Source organism: Eschrichtius robustus, chromosome 1 (assembly GCF_028021215.1).
Source record: "Eschrichtius robustus isolate mEscRob2 chromosome 1, mEscRob2.pri, whole genome shotgun sequence".
Classification (NCBI taxonomy): Eukaryota; Metazoa; Chordata; class Mammalia; order Artiodactyla; family Eschrichtiidae; genus Eschrichtius; species Eschrichtius robustus.
The window spans coordinates 46004724-46020187 of NC_090824.1; the positions used below are offsets into that span (position 1 = coordinate 46004724).

At 47.1% G+C, this 15464-nt stretch overlaps 1 protein-coding gene across 6 annotated transcripts in view; it reads right to left on the bottom strand.

Moving 5' to 3' along the window:
* The window catches only part of SAMD4A (sterile alpha motif domain containing 4A), a 224660-nt gene that overhangs the window by 31582 nt on the left and 177614 nt on the right, over positions 1-15464 (bottom strand). For all 6 annotated transcript variants that reach the window (XM_068545287.1, XM_068545313.1, XM_068545268.1 and 3 more), the window contains 2 exons: positions 10022-10131; positions 7727-7813 (listed from right to left, as the gene is read on the bottom strand). In XM_068545287.1, coding sequence (XP_068401388.1) covers positions 7727-7813; positions 10022-10131 — 197 coding nt within the window. The remainder of the gene's footprint in view (positions 1-7726; positions 7814-10021; positions 10132-15464) is intronic.

The following is a 15464-nucleotide window of genomic DNA, read 5'->3' on the forward strand; positions in this document are numbered from 1 at the left end:
CTGGATGGTCAGAGGGAGAAGACCTCCATGAGGGTCAGGAACTGGGTGACCTTCCTCCATGCCGCCCCGCCTCTTCCCCGAGCTGTTCCCACGCAGGGCTCAGGGCTGCTGACCCCTTCATTAGAATGTTCTTTGGAAGAGCAACCATTTAAAACTGAATCATTCTATTGTTAGCCCAGGTAGAAAACTTGGAAAATACATACAGGTATAGCGAGGAAAATACGATCACTTTAAAATCCCACTATCTAGTGACGATCACTAAAATGATTTTGGTACATTTCCTCCCCTGGCTTCCTCAATGCCTTTCTTTAAAATGCATTTATTTAGTTTACATCCACACACTTTAGGAGCTGTAAAACAAAGTTATACAGGGTCACATGGTGGCTTCCTGACCTGCGTGTGATTTGTTTTAGATGAAGGAACATGCTCATTCACACCTTCATTCAGCGCATGATACAGGCAACATAGGCAGTGGTTAAAAGCACAGACTCTAGGGACAGCTGCCTGGGTTTGAATTCTGACACTGCTGTGTGACCTTGGGTAAATGACTTAACCTCTTTGTACCTCAGTTTCCCTGTGGATAAAATGAAGGTAACAGTAGGACCTGCCTCATCAGGTGGTTGTGATGATGTTAATATTTGTAAAGCTGCAGGTTTCAGTGTTACGTGCTTCTTTGTTAAACCTGTAAGTATGTTTTGGGTGCTCTGACCTGCTGTGCACTGGGCTAGGCATGGGGATATGGCAGGAAAGCCAGTAGGGTTCCCTCAGGGAGTTTACATCCTGCCATGAGATGAACATTCGACATGCTAGAGACTAAGGCACAGGGCAGGGCTGCTGGGAGGGGAGGCTCCGTGATGGGGTGACATGGGAGCAGGAACCCAGTTGAGCCTGAGCTGCAGGTTCCCGGGAAAGAGCACTCCAGGCAGAGGGCACTGTGAGGGCACAGGCACTGAGGTGGGAGCCTGGAGGGTGTGAGGAACAGCAAGGAGGGCTGGCGTAGAACGGGGTGGGGGAGGGGAGGGGGTGGAAAATGAGGTCCAAGGAGCCATGGGGGCCTGAGTGTAGGAGTCAGCAGTCTGGGGCAGGGATGCAAGAATTTCTTCTACAGGAGATGAGAACTGTATATACTATACAGGCAGACCTTGGACATATTCCGGGTTTGGTTCCCAGCCACCTCAATAAACCAGTTATCTCAATAAAGCAAGTCACACAAATTTTTTTTGTTTTCTGGTGTATATAAAAGTTATGTTTACACTACACTATAGTCTATTAAATATTCGATAGCATTATGTCTAAAAAAGACAATGTACATACCTTCATTAAAAAACACTTATTGGGGCTTCCCTGGTGGCACAGTGGTTAGGAATCTGCCTGCCAATGCAGGGGACACGGGTTCGAGCCCTGGTCCAGGAAGATCGCACATGCCGTGGAGCAACTAAGCCCGTGCGCCACAGCTACGGAGCCTGTGCTCTAGAGCCCGCGAGCCACAACTACTGAGCCTGCGTGCCTAGAGCCCGTGCTCCGCAACAAGAGAAGCCACCGCAATGAGAAGCCCGCGCACCGCAACAAAGAGTAGCCCCCGCTCACCGCAACTAGAGAAAGCCCGCAAGCAGCAACGAAGACCCAACACAGCCAAAAAATAAATAAATAAAATAGAAATCTTCAAAAAAAAAAAAAAGACTTCATTGCTAAATAATGCTAGCCATGACCGGAGTCTTTAACGAGTCATAATTTTTTTGCAATAGTAACATCAAAGATCACTGATCACAGATCACAATAACAAATATAATAATAATGAAAAAGTTTGAAATATTGTGAGAATTACCAAAATGTGACATAGAGACATGAAGTAAGAAGCAAATGCTGTTGGAAAAATGTCGCCAAAAGCCTTGTTCAACTCAGGGCTGCCACAAACCTTCAATGTGTTAAAAAGAAAAAAGAAAAAGGCAGTATGTGCGAAGTGCAATAAAGCGAGGTATGCCTGTAATGTATATAATTGTCTGTAATGCATACATGACTTTATATAATAAAATTATATCCTCCTGTACATAGAGTTTTATATCCTGGGCATTGTTTATTAGAAAAAGGAGTGAAAGTTGATTCTGATAGACATCTATCTGTTTGCCAGATGCTCACAGAGGCGCAGAACAGGCTCAGATGCTTGGGGCTGGAGGTCAGGGGTTGGGGGGTCTTCGCTGGTGTGGTGGGCGGACCTGCCCTGTCACAGTGCTGCCCAATGCTTATGCAGGAGACCTCTCCCCGGGACCCGGGAAGGACCGTGACTATCAGGGCCCTGATTACTAATGAAGTATTTAATCTTCTGAGAGCCCAGAATAGCAAGGACATAATTTTAAAAGCCTGAAGCATGAGTACCAACCCGTTCCGGGGATCCTCTTTTACCAAGAAAAATTGCTTGATGATGTCAAGGAACACAAGCTCATGGAACGTGATCATTTCTACACCCAGACCGCCCATCAATCAGTTAGAAAGAGGAAATCTGAAGACGCAGCCTTGGACAGGCGTGTTTCAGTTCTGGGCAGCAAAACACCGACAGCCCGCCCCGTCGCTGGCGGGAACCTGCTTTGTTCGCGGGTTGGAAGCAGAGCCTCAACTGTGCCTCAGCCTAGTTGGCACCCAGGGATTCGGAGGGAAGTGAAATGTTAAGTAGCCACCAGAACTGTCTCAAACCTGGCCAGGGCCACTATCTGGCCTATTTCAGGGGAGAGAATCCATCCCATTTTCCTTGTAAAGAGGCAGGCTTCAGAGAGTCTACCCTCTTCCTTCTAAACCTGGCGGAGAGGGCCGTGTGTGGTGAGACCAGCCTGCAGCCTGTGTCTGCCAGCCTGATGCGTGAGTCAGGACGCTCCTGGTCATTCCCAGTTTTCCCACTGCCCGGGCTGGACCAGCCCTTTCCCAGAGTCTGATGCTGTCACGTGACTGGTTCCTTGACTTTGGACCTGGTGATCTATCAGGGCATGACACAGGGAGGCAAGCTAGTTGACCTATGCCAGGAGAGCCCCTGCCGCCTTTTCTGACCAAATTGTGTGCCAACTGGGCGACCCCTGCCTCGAGGTCCTCCAGTTTCTGCCAACCGCCCAGCCAGCACCTGGCTGTGGAAGGTCAGCCCTGACTGAGGAGGGGAAGGGAGAGGAGAGAGAAGGGATGAGGCTTCCCCATGAAAGGGGGCTGGGCAGGCGGAGCTGGCAGGCCCCTCTGGGTGACCACATGTACCCCTGCTGTGCCATCCCACGTGGCAGCTACCACTGAGGGGAGCTAATGCACGCTTGTGATACTCTGTCAACTGCCACTGAAACCTTGTCTGCTCTTGTCACGTGGCATGAAGGCTTCTGTAGTTACTCAGTGATGGGGAAGGAGATCTGGGTTATGCTAAGAGCTGAACTCCTTCAAACAGGGAACATATACTCGTCCCAAGTTCAGATCTTATTCTATTGGGGACAACTACACCAAGAAGGAAACCATAAACATAATGAATAACGTTGGACACTTTCTGAAAATATCACAATCAGGAATCATGCTTTGTTTGACTTCTGTTTTGACTTCAAAGCCACTGTCTCAAAGACAACACCTGGCTTGTGACCAGTTGGCAATACTCCTGCTTATGCCAGCCTCCGTGGGGTGGCACTATGACCATCCGGTTACATTCCTGACTCTTCAGAGTGAAGTCCGGAACTTAGCACTGAGGACCCAAGTTGAGAAGGGAGCTAGCTCAATCCTGTACCCTCGACTGGCTGTGGGAATGAATTCTCCATGTTGACCAAAACAGGGAATCAGCCCAAGTCTCTACTGATCCTTCATACCCTAAATATAATCCTGTATTATGAACACAAAGAAGCAAAAATGAACACAAAGAAGCAAAGCTGCCCGTTAATTCCGTGCAGAGCTGAGGAGCTCACGTGAGAGCAGAAGTGGGAAGGCTGGTCCTTCCTGCACAGCAATCCACTCAGGCAGGCACAGCTCAGGGCCAACAAGTGGGAAGGAGGCTACCATCTGACTATCCCAGCCTTCCTGGCCTGGCTTTCTTAGGTCTTGGAGGAAGACTGGTTCAGAGCCTCTCTAGGGGCATGTAACAGCCACAAGGGGCACATCATCTGGAAGCGAGAGCTTTGGCTGCCAGTGGCGGCCCCAGCACTTACGTAACTTCCCATGGCTCTATCTTTCTCTCTGGGTGAGAAGAACTGGACTCCTCACCCAACAGATTGCACTCCTGCATCTACTTAACTCTATTCTCCCTATGGGCCGGGCACTGTTAGACACGGGGGGTCTAAAAACAAATATGACAGAATCTTTGCCCTAAGATGCTTACAGTTACCGGGACCCAGGCAGCGTGAGGGTGCTGCCAGGGCAGGGAGCAGTGGGAACACAGACGTATATGTGTGTGAGTGTGTTGTGTGTATCTCCTTTCCCCAGGCCAGGTTCCCAGGCTCAGAGAATGGTTCAGCTTCATCATTTGGGAGTCAGTTGAAAAAAGAAAGTAAATAAAAGCACATGGAAACATTTTCATTATTAAAGATAAATGCTGGAAAATCTGCCCTGGTGACCGTTCTAATCTTCCCTTTTCCTTTTCTACCAAATACCTTGAGAAGTCTACACTGCCTGACCCCACAGCCTCGATATCCTTTCACGCTCCCCGGTTCTTGGGTTTCTGCTTCCCCTCCCATCTCTCTGAAACCCTACTCATCACGGCTACCAGTGAGCTGCTGGTGGCCACTTCCGGGGGGCAGTGACAGTCCTCATGGGACGTGACCCCGCCACGGTCCCGCCCTCCCTCTGTGACCCTCGGGGGTCTGTCGCTGTTTGGTCCCTCCATGTCCTCTGCTGCTCCCCACCCAGGGTCTGTTCTCGGCTCTTATCACTCGCCACACACTTCTGGGGGTACCAACCACCATCCATATACAAACGACCCACAGCTGAGCCTTGCAAAGCCTTGTGGACTCTAGACTTGTTCTCCTGGCCACTGACTTGCAGTTTCTGCCTGGGTGCCCCACAGGCACCTCAGACTGCATCCGCCAAACTCAACTCCATTTCTCCCACGCTATAGCTCCTCCTCTATTTTCAGTTCCCAAATGGCGTGACACCCAAGCCCACACCTCCTGCCAATGCCCAGACTCCCGCTAACTGACTCTCTCATCCTTCTCCACTGTCACGGCGCCCGCCCTGGCTCAGGGGTCCACCACTGGCCACGGGCTCCCAGCGAGTCCTCCCGCCAGCACTGGCTCCCCTCTGCTTTCCATCCTCACCGCGGTGGAGTGGTCTGTTTCATCCCAGGAAGACGTCCCCACCAGCCTCAGCGATGACGCGGATCACGCTGGATTCTGAGAGCGCCCCTACACATCTATCTGTGGTACCTCGTGTCCCGAGCTCCCCGAGGGTGGGGACCACGAGTTCCTCATGGTTAGCCTCCAGTGGACAGGGGAAGTCTAGTCCAAGGCAGCTGCTTAGTAAGTGTTCAGTAACTGAGTGGTAGCGCTCTGGACCTAGAGCTTATCTGCAGCGGCTGCTGGTTGTGAACTAGCCACGGGCGGGGTCCCGGCCATCTCCTTAGAAATCTCTGTGAGGTAAGAATGCCATAGGAGGCAAGGGCATGATGACAGCGTTTCCAACAGCATAATCAGCTGAGGATGTCTGGGAATGTCAGAGAAATGGCTGATTGGAGCCTGTCGCTGGTGGCCTATGTGGGGACGGGTTACCGGCAACCCTCTCCCCGGCAGGGCGGGAGAGGCGCGGCTCCCAGAGAAGAGGGAACAGAGCCAGGGGCTGAGTCCTCAGTGGATGCTGAGGAGAGCTGCCCTCCCACCCCCACGCCATCAGCTCCTGAAGGGACAAGCTCGCAGGTGTCTGGACTCGGGTGTTCCCAAGCAAGCCCAACGTGGTGGTCCACAGCTTCCCTCCTCAAAGAAGTCACACCGAGTAAACTCATCATGCTTTCCGCTTGGCCAGTAGCTGCTTTCAGACTCTGTATTACATCTGTCATCTTTTTAACATTCCCAGTCCAGTGACCCAGGGAGAAGGTCTTTTTGTGGAGTCAACATTATTCTAGGTGTGAAATATAGGACACAGAAAGTGTCACCGACTTATGACAGGCTAGATAGAAAGTCAGTGGCACGTGAGGGCCGCCCGAGCCACCTTGCTGCCCTTGTGTTTCCGCGTGCTGATTTGGCCCAATGTTGCACGCAGTGGAGCCGACAGCAACTCCATCTCTCTGTCCCCCAGGTGGGTGCATATCCTCAGTGACAAGAGGATATGAATGAGTTCTTGAAGGATGCTCCAGAAATAAGTGCGGAAAACATCGCTCTTTTACCATAATGCTTAGCAATCTAATCCTTATGTAAAATGTTTTCTGTGCTTTTTAACAGATAAGGAGAAAACTGGCCTGTTGAATGTTCCCCCAAAGAGAACAGTTATATAAAAACGGCAGTAATCACTCTGTTAGACAAACTGCCTGGTAAAGGAGTTGATATAAAATTAAGAACAACAACAACAACTTCAAGTTCACTTGGATAGGTTACTTGTCATTTGTGATTCACTAAGAACAGGCCTTTCATCAAGGAGGTGCCTATAAGTAGCCTCTATCTATCCATCCAGAGGCTTAAAAACCCACCTTCCTTATAAAGATGCATATTCTGTAACTACATATTACTTTATATTTTATAAGATATGCATTAAGCATAATTTTATATGTTGCCACACGTCTTTGTGAAAAAGGTAAAAAAAATTCCCACGACATTAAAATGTTTATGTGCTTACAAGACTTGCTTTAGCCTCACCTACCTCAATATTTTGCTCCCTTTTAAAGGCACCCTGGGATTACTGGAAGAGATTACAACTCAAGCTCTGAGGGCAGCAAATGTCAGTACCTTCCCACCCACCACTCCCAACTGCCTCCCGACAGCAATATACAAGGATCTCCACACTAGGGCCGAGGTAGCACTGGCTCACAACGTCTGCTCTCTTTTGGACCTTAGATGAACTCATAAAGTCACCAAGCCCTAAAAATGACATCCTTACTATGGTGACATCCAGATACCATGATAGGAAGAGAACATGCTTAGGCAGCACACAAAAAGGGATGGTAGCGGCAAATAAACTGATTTTAACAATGGAATAAACTCTTTTTCAGCACTGTGCATTTTTGAGATGGTTCCTATCAGAGTCATAGGGACCCATTCCGGTAAGTTAATGTCTGAAATTTTTCTCTGGAGAGCCTACCGTGCCTGTCCGTCAAATGATTTTGATCCTCTCTGTTGAAGCCTGGGGTTTACTTGGTGTTTGCCACTCTGGGGGCAGCTTTTCTCAAAATAAGATCCTTCCCTGGGAGGACAGCAGGAATGAAGCACATCTGTATGTTCCCTACACTGATGTGTCAAGATTGCAGCCTCTGATTGTGGGCTGAACACCTCCTTCATCTCTACAAACGTATAAAAGGCAGAAGGGAATATATATAAAACGTTTCCTTAGAGCTCTGGGATGGCCAGTTGTGGGATGCCTGGACGCAGGGAATAAGTACATTTCAGCGGTTAGATTACATAGAAGCATGTATAACCTGGAAACTTCACTTCAAAATCATTTCATTTTTTTCTGACTTTGGTAAGGAAACAGCATGATACTCCCTACAAGATCTGCCGATGACACATTCAACCGAGAATCTCCCTTGGCCCATTTTCCCACGATGAAGGTGGAAGTGGTCCATCACCTGGTAATAACTTACCCTTTCCAAAGACTTCAGGAGGTTTTGTCTCTCTTTGAGCTTCTGAATACTGATGACAATTTTGTGTCTTGCACCTTTGGTAACATTCTATAATGAAATAAAAGTTATATTTAAAAACATATTTTTAAGCATCAGCTTAGAGATTCTTGGAAGCTATTTAGTACTTTACTGTCTTCTTGGTTCCCACATGTGTGCAGACTAGTAAATATCCATTTGTCTCTCTCTTCAACATCCATTGTCATCAACCTCTTCTTACTAAATATTATAACTCCTCAATATCCATGATCATCAACCTCTTCTTACTAAATACTTTAACTCCATCTGGCTACACATTTGCCTGTGTCTTTTGGCTGTGACCTTTAGGAGAACGAGAAATAGCCAATTATCCCATTCAGCATGAAATTTCTTCATAGTCTTAAAAGATCACTTTTAGGTCATACACTCACTCCTTGTGTCCAGGTTTTATCATTTCGGTCCGTTCCAGTTTCCCTGAAGGTTCCAACCCCATACAGAGATACGCATTGCTTTCTCAAAGCTTTCCTATGTTTACCCATCTCGAGGAGACACGAAATCCAGTGCAGTTCTCACCTGGTGTCAGACAATACTGGCTGGTTTTTGTCAGTTTGCAGTCCCTCTTGGTTCTCCGTAAGGAAAACTAAAATAGAGAACTTAAACCTATATTTCCTCACTTCAGATAGAGGATTAGGATTCACAGTTAGGATTATGGATTTTATCTTTTTAACTGTGCATCAGTGGTGAGCCCAAGGATTCAGTTAAACATTTGTTGACTAGAGAGACTGCAAATTTCCAAATAGAAGATCCTTTCTCAAATCAGGTCTCTAATATAAACTTCTGATGACTCTCACAAATATTCATAAAATTTCTCTTAAAGGTGGGAACACCAGAGGTATTGCCTTTACTGAGGAAAATTAAGACTCAAATGATGTCTAAACCCACTCTTTAAGATGAAGCACTGGGGGCATATTTCTGTTTAGCCTTGACTTTGGGTTCAAGTGAATTTTTACTCTGAAAAGTCTGTGCTGGCCTCTGGCTTTGCCCTCTGTGTCAATTATTTCTTGTTTTTTCTCATGTCGAACAACTGATGACCGAGATTTTTTTCTCAACTCTGACCCAAACACAAGAATGCTCTTAGAAGAAGTTCTCATCAGTCCTGGGGATCTCAAGGAGTGATCGAGATAAAAAAGCAGCGGGAGAAGTGTTAGGAAGTTGAAATTAGGGCCTTTCATTCTCTGAGAATGTGCAGTGACTCTGGGCTTTGTCTTACAACTCAATACTGGTATTCAGCCAGGCCTGCAGAGGTTAACTGTGGATACTGAATATGCAGTGGGAAACCAGGATCTGCTGGGAGGTCTGCGTCCAGACCAGCCATGCCCCAAATGGTATAATCTCCTCTTCCTGCAGGGGAAATACTATTAGCCCATTCAGACCATTAATTCTCTCAAATCACCACTCAAAGGAAACTGAGGTCAATTTGAAACATGCAAATAGCATTTTAAACAAGGGAAACAAAGACATTGGTCAGATCTATTTGCCCGAGCACAGCATGGTAGGAAACATGCTTAGTTTCAGGGGCTCTGTTGACTGGCCTGGGCTTCGGTATCCACAGAGGGAAGGAGGAACTTTGTCCTTTTATGGCACACAGAGGGAACTGACATCTGAGACCTGGGGTAATCCCATTCTCGATTGCTGTCCTATGTTATTTAGGGTGGTTAGAAGAAAATATTTTGTACAACTTTCTCCATTCCAACTAAGATCAGTTTGAATGTGTTTTTGGACAAGTGTTGGGGAAGGTCTGAGACAGGAGCTGGTGCTTCTACTTCCTAACTACTAGAAGTCAGGTGATTTGTAACTGGACTGGACAATACACAACCAATCTGTCATCCTCCCAACCAGCCCTGGCTGGGCAGACAGAGGGAGGGGCCCAGGAAAACAAAAGCAGGGACACGGACTCTTTGAGGTCTTGGTCAATGTTACTTCTTCTGATTCTACCCTAGCACCCTAGAAGTGTGCACCTAGGTTATTTCTTTTTCATAACACTCCTTCTCACCCTCATTTGCCCTGTGGTTACCTGCTCGTCTTCCCATCTCTTACTGGACCCTGAAGGCAAGAACCCAGCCCTACTCACCATGGCATGCTGGCCAGCACCTGGCAGTTCCTAGAACAAGGCAAGCTACTAGGTGGGTACAGGTATGGGTTCAAACAAGGTCTGCCTTGGACTTGAACGTCAGATTCCACCCAGGGTACCTTCTCGGGGATAGCCAGCCAAGCACATACCTGAGCCTCCAGCTGGCACTCAGTGAGGGCCATCATCTCCTCGTAGGTCATCTGGGAGAAGAGCGCAGCATACTTGTGCAGGCGGAGGCTTTTTAACCAGGCTGGAACATCTGTGGTGCGAGATGCATAGGAGATGGGGAGAGAAATTCAGAGGGAAAGAGAAGAGATGACAAGAGATGTGGGAAGAGAGAAAGGAAAAGAAGGTGGTGGTCAGAGGGAAAAAAACGAAAGAAAAAAAAAACCTTTATGTTACTACTTGTTTAATTTTGGCAGCAAATTACAGACTTAGAAGTCTTGATCTAGTTCTGATATTCCCACTGTTGGGCTCCCTTACTCTTTACACCAGGGGGTGGCTAACTTGGGGTCCATGGGCTTCAGAGCATATAGCAATTCTCTAAAATTACATCCCAATTTGTGAATATATGGGTGCTTTTCTGGGCAGAGGGTCATCCACAGCTTCTGTAAGATCTCAAAGGGATTCACGACCCAAAAAATGTCAGGGATTCACTGCTTTAGCCAGACGGCTTCATTTTTGATTTCGAAAGAGCTGACTTAGAACATAAACTACATACGATGAGTCTTCATCCTCAAGATAATTTCTTTCTAGGTTTAGTGCAGATCGCCATATGCTGTTTCTGCCACTTCCACAGTGATAGGAAAAAATCCAGGCAGCAGCACTTTCCCCATGGGTGGAGCTGCTGTCATTCTTAGCCTCATCTTTCTTCTGACTTCCTATACCCCAGTGGGAATAAGGGCATCCTGGACTCCAAAACTACCACATAGTGTGTGTGTGTGTGTGTGTGTGTGTGTGTGTGTGTCTGCTGACCATTTCTCCTAGCTAAGTCATGTATCTGGATGTGTCTTTGACGTTCTCCTCGAATGTCAACCACATATCAGGACTTGAAAGGTCCAAAGACTGCCTAGACTATGGGATAATGGGAATTCCAAAGCACATCTGAAATAATTCCTACATTTGGGATTCTAGATTTAGGAAAATTAAACAGTAACTGTATTGAAAATCCACAGGAGAATTATTACCTTGGTAAGTACAACCAAAACAAAGCACTTGCCCATGCTCTTTAAAGTCAGGGTTTTTGAGCTGATAGGATCTTTGAGAAGTCTCTAGAATCATCTTCCCCCACCCCGGCTCATTCTACAGATGGCAAAATTAAGTCATTAAATCTAGATCACAGGGCAAGTATGTGGTGAAATGGGGACTAGAGCCAGGTTGCCAGATTCCCAGATTTTTCCTACATTGCATCAACTTTTTGTAGAATGAGGACCAAATAGTCCATCAGTGGGAAGGCTGAATAAACAGTGACTGTAAAGTCTTTGAAATGCTGAAGCATTGGATAAACGTTATTCATGCTTTCTATGAATTATTATCCATTACTAACCATGTTGATTGCAAGATACTATCTATCGCTAAGTGCTTTATTCTGAGGTGCTGACAGAATCCACAAACACTACAAAATAAGTAGGAAACTTCTAATTTTTTAATGTTTAGAGTAGCTAACTGGGATTGATTAAAGAGGCCTGGCCTACTCTGATATCAGGCCCTGCCACCTGGGTGAACCCAACCTAGTTTTAGGGAATATGGGTATGGGACGATCACCTGAGACTCAAAGATATAGCAGGGGAGAGTGGGCCTGGTGAGGTTACTTCTTGATTTGCAGTAATGTGAAGACCAAAGAGGAGGAATTTCTGGAGAAACAGAATTGGATAGCCAATGGCATTTTAGGAACAGACTCAGTCATCTCAGGCAAGAAATCACTTGACTCTGTGCTTGGAGGCCCTTCATTCTACTGCGACAAGTGGAGAGTCCTTCTGGGACCATTGTTAACCACAAGAGACAGGGCTTCCCCAGCCACATAGTACCAATCCTCACATCCTCCTCAACTCAAGCCGTGGTTGGATCAAGAGTTCAGGACATCTGCTTCCCTCCGGTGACATCCTGGAACTATTCGACCAGACTTGATTCTCCATCATGCTTTTGTTGCTGTTAAAACAATGCTAATACTTCCACAGAGTGAGCAGCAAATAGATATATCTCTGGCTTTTAGGCCACTAACATGTTACTGCTTTGTCACCAGGTTTCACTTTTGTTGTTTACATCTCTGAAAGGCCCCAAGTAGCTGCTCAGAAAACTCAGTGATCATGATTCAGAGAGGTCTGGGTAACCCAAAGCTATGCTTGGGTACAATCTGTCATAAAAGAATATGGAGTAACTTCATGGGCTAAATTTTCACTGGGTGCCCTACAGCTTAATCATGCAAAATCCACTGATGATAAAACAAATAGAATCCCGAGCTACTAAATCATGCTGCAAACTGGGTGCTTTATAAGCCAAGGTGACAATACGGTGTTTTAAGAGTCAGGGAGAGTGGGGTGCAAATCTTGTCTTGGCAAGTCTCAGTCCAATCAGTACTCATTCCTTTCTATAAAAGTATTTTGACAACTAGAATTTCCCTGGTTAGAGGGATGAAGAGCCTGCCTCACTCATTTAATCAAAATGTACGTCACTGGGAGTCGTTTCCCCAGAAAAGGCTCCTACACAGCTTCAGAACATGGTGAGTTAGGCCTTCCTGAAGAGTTATTTCTGGCTATGTTCCAGGGAAATGCAAGCTCTTCTTGGCCATATGTGCCTTGGGTAGGCATGTTGAACCTGCTCCTAGAGGGTCAGTTCCTAGCTCAGTGCCATGCGCCATCTCCTCCTGCAACGTGAACTGATGAACAAAGAAGAGGAAGTCCCAGTCCTTAAGAACGTAGTTTACTAATCTTTCACCCCCTGGTTGGCAGTGAGGCACCTTCCTTTGCCAGGGATTAAAACAAAACTCCATTAAGAGGGAAACACACCAGAGAACTGAGTGCCTTGACCATTTCACTCCTCTGAAGCCAGGAATTCCAATGACTTGGAGGCTAGATTCTGTAAGATGTTGGCCAGGGGCAAATTCTAACTAAAAGCTCAGGTCCTTTCCCATGGTCCAGATACTACATGGTTGGATGCAAAGCTGAGAACCAGCTAACATAACCTCAGGCCTATGGTTGGAAGACACAGACCAACAGGGGTGTTTCCTGGAGTGGCTGATACGTGATTGAAAGCATGCATGCCGCCTGGGCTCCTGCCTCTGGCTGGTACACAGCCATTTAACTTCATCTGGGCTGTTTCTGATAGACATGCCCATGGAGGTCCCAGACTAGAAAGTTATTCTCTTATGCAGTGTGAGAAAGATAAAGATGATTTTACTGTATGCTGGAGCTGACTTCCTTGCCAAGTGTGGGAATCCTGATATTTGCTCACTCAACATTTACTGAATGCCTATTATGGGGGCTAGGCATGTCCCTGCCATCAAGGAATTTTTAATACAAAAAAACAGGTAACTCACAAGAAAATTATAAAAGTTGCAGAACAAGTGCTAAGTCTACTCAAAGTTCTGTGGGGTGGGGGGTGGGGGGCGGGGGATGGGCACAGAACAATGGGCATTTGGATTTGCCTTGAGGAGTGGGATAGCTTCACAGTAGCATTGGTCCTGGAGTCACTGGGCAGACCATCATGAGGAAGCCGTCTGAGGAAGCCATCTGAGGATGCAGGAGCAGTGCATAAGCAAAGCAGAGATGCAAGAGAGCATTCCAGGCCAAGCAAAGGCTTGGGTGAATTCTAGAGAAGAGCTTAGACATAAGATGGGACAAATAGGCAAGGGTCAGATGATTGGGATTTCTAATGCCGAACCAAGGAGAGTCAACCTTGGCTTGGGTGATGAGAAACTGTTGAAATCAGATGAGTATGTAAGAATGATAATGGCGGTCGATGTAAAGGCTGGGCTGGATGAAGTGGGAGTGGAGGCCAGGAGATGAATCCAAGCTCAGGAGGGCAGTGGCAGAGGAGAAGGAAAGTATGTAAATCCACAGCACTTGAAGATTAAGGAAGTACAGGGAATAAGGGAGAGAAAGGAGCCTAAAATGGTTCCTCTGAGTAGGTTTGGTAGGAAAGTACAGGGGAGCATCAGATTTGGGGTGAGAGGAGAGAGATGGTGAACTCCATTTTAGGTCAGCTGAGTGTCATCACCTTTGAGCCACCCAGGCGGAGAAGTCAGCTGGTCAAGACCTCTGAAGAGGGGGCTGAGCTGGAGAACCACTTTCCTTGTCAGTAGCACATGGTAGTTGTTTTAGCCACGGAAGTGGGTGAGATTACTCAGGGAAGAGGGGAGAGCCAAGGTGGAGCCCTGGGAGTACCAGGCTTTTAGGGGAAGGTGAGGGAAGAGAAGCCCATGAAGGAAACTGACAAGGGCAAAGGGTAGGAAGTTTCTGGGAGAAAGCAGCACCACCCATGTGTGGACAGTGGGCTCCCATACCACAGCGTCCATCCTTATGAAGCTCCTCTACATCTTGCTGCAGTCCACGGTGGTTTATCTTCTCATGGGCGTTTTTGATAATAGTGCTTCACCCATCTTTTATACGCTAGTATGTCTACCTGTTGGTCTTTACCAATGGGTCAAGTTTCCAATTACGCTTTCTATTTACCTTTTAGAGTTTGGATAAATCAGCCACAGAGAGGCTTTGTGGTGCATATTACAGCTCACACAGAAGCTGGGCTCCAGTTAGAACTTGGGCTGCTTTGCTCAAATGCCTGCTGCTGGAATGGCTGCAAATATCATTCAGGTCAACAGGCCATGCAGCACCTGCCCCACAAACAAGGAGGCCCCACAAGAGAGAAAGATGGAACCAATATTGCAGAAGGGCTCAATATGGGGAGCAATGTAAAGGGCAGGGAGTAAGGCATCCCTGGAAGACAGAACCATGAACAGCCGCCTTTGCCACAAGAGGCTTCACTGTGGTGGTCCTGGTACCTGCAAATGGAAGAGCAACTCCCATTCGCCACGGAGAGCCAGGCTAATCTCAAACAACTCCCTCTCTCTCTCCAAGACATGACTGCATCCTTGGTCTTTGAGGGAGAAGAGCCAACGTAGGAGCAAGAAGGGACTAACTCTTCAGGGTTGAAGCAAGAAGGAAAACATGTCTTTCGAAAATGAAGAAGTCTAACAGCATCATTAAGATAACTGAAGCCTGTCTATTTTTGGCCAGAGCGGAATGAACAGCCCCATTCCATAACAGCCTTTTAGCAAAAGAAAGAAGGTGCCTTGGTCTCGGGTTCCTGTGGAGCTGGAGTGGGCTCCGCCATCCTGGGACGTGTCCATGGTGGCCTCCGGCTTCCACACTTGTGGGGAGCATGTGTGGGTCTTGGAAGGCACAGAGATGGTCGAGTTTGGGTAAAATACCCTCTTTGAAGGGTTTGATACAAACAGAAGGACTAAATTTCTCGCAGTTTCCATCGGCTATGACACCCGTAAGTGGCTTTCTACTCTTAGCCTGCTTTGCGTCAACAGCAGCTGGGTTCCACATCGACAGCTGTCCTTAAAGCACTTTAGCTGAAGACATACACTTT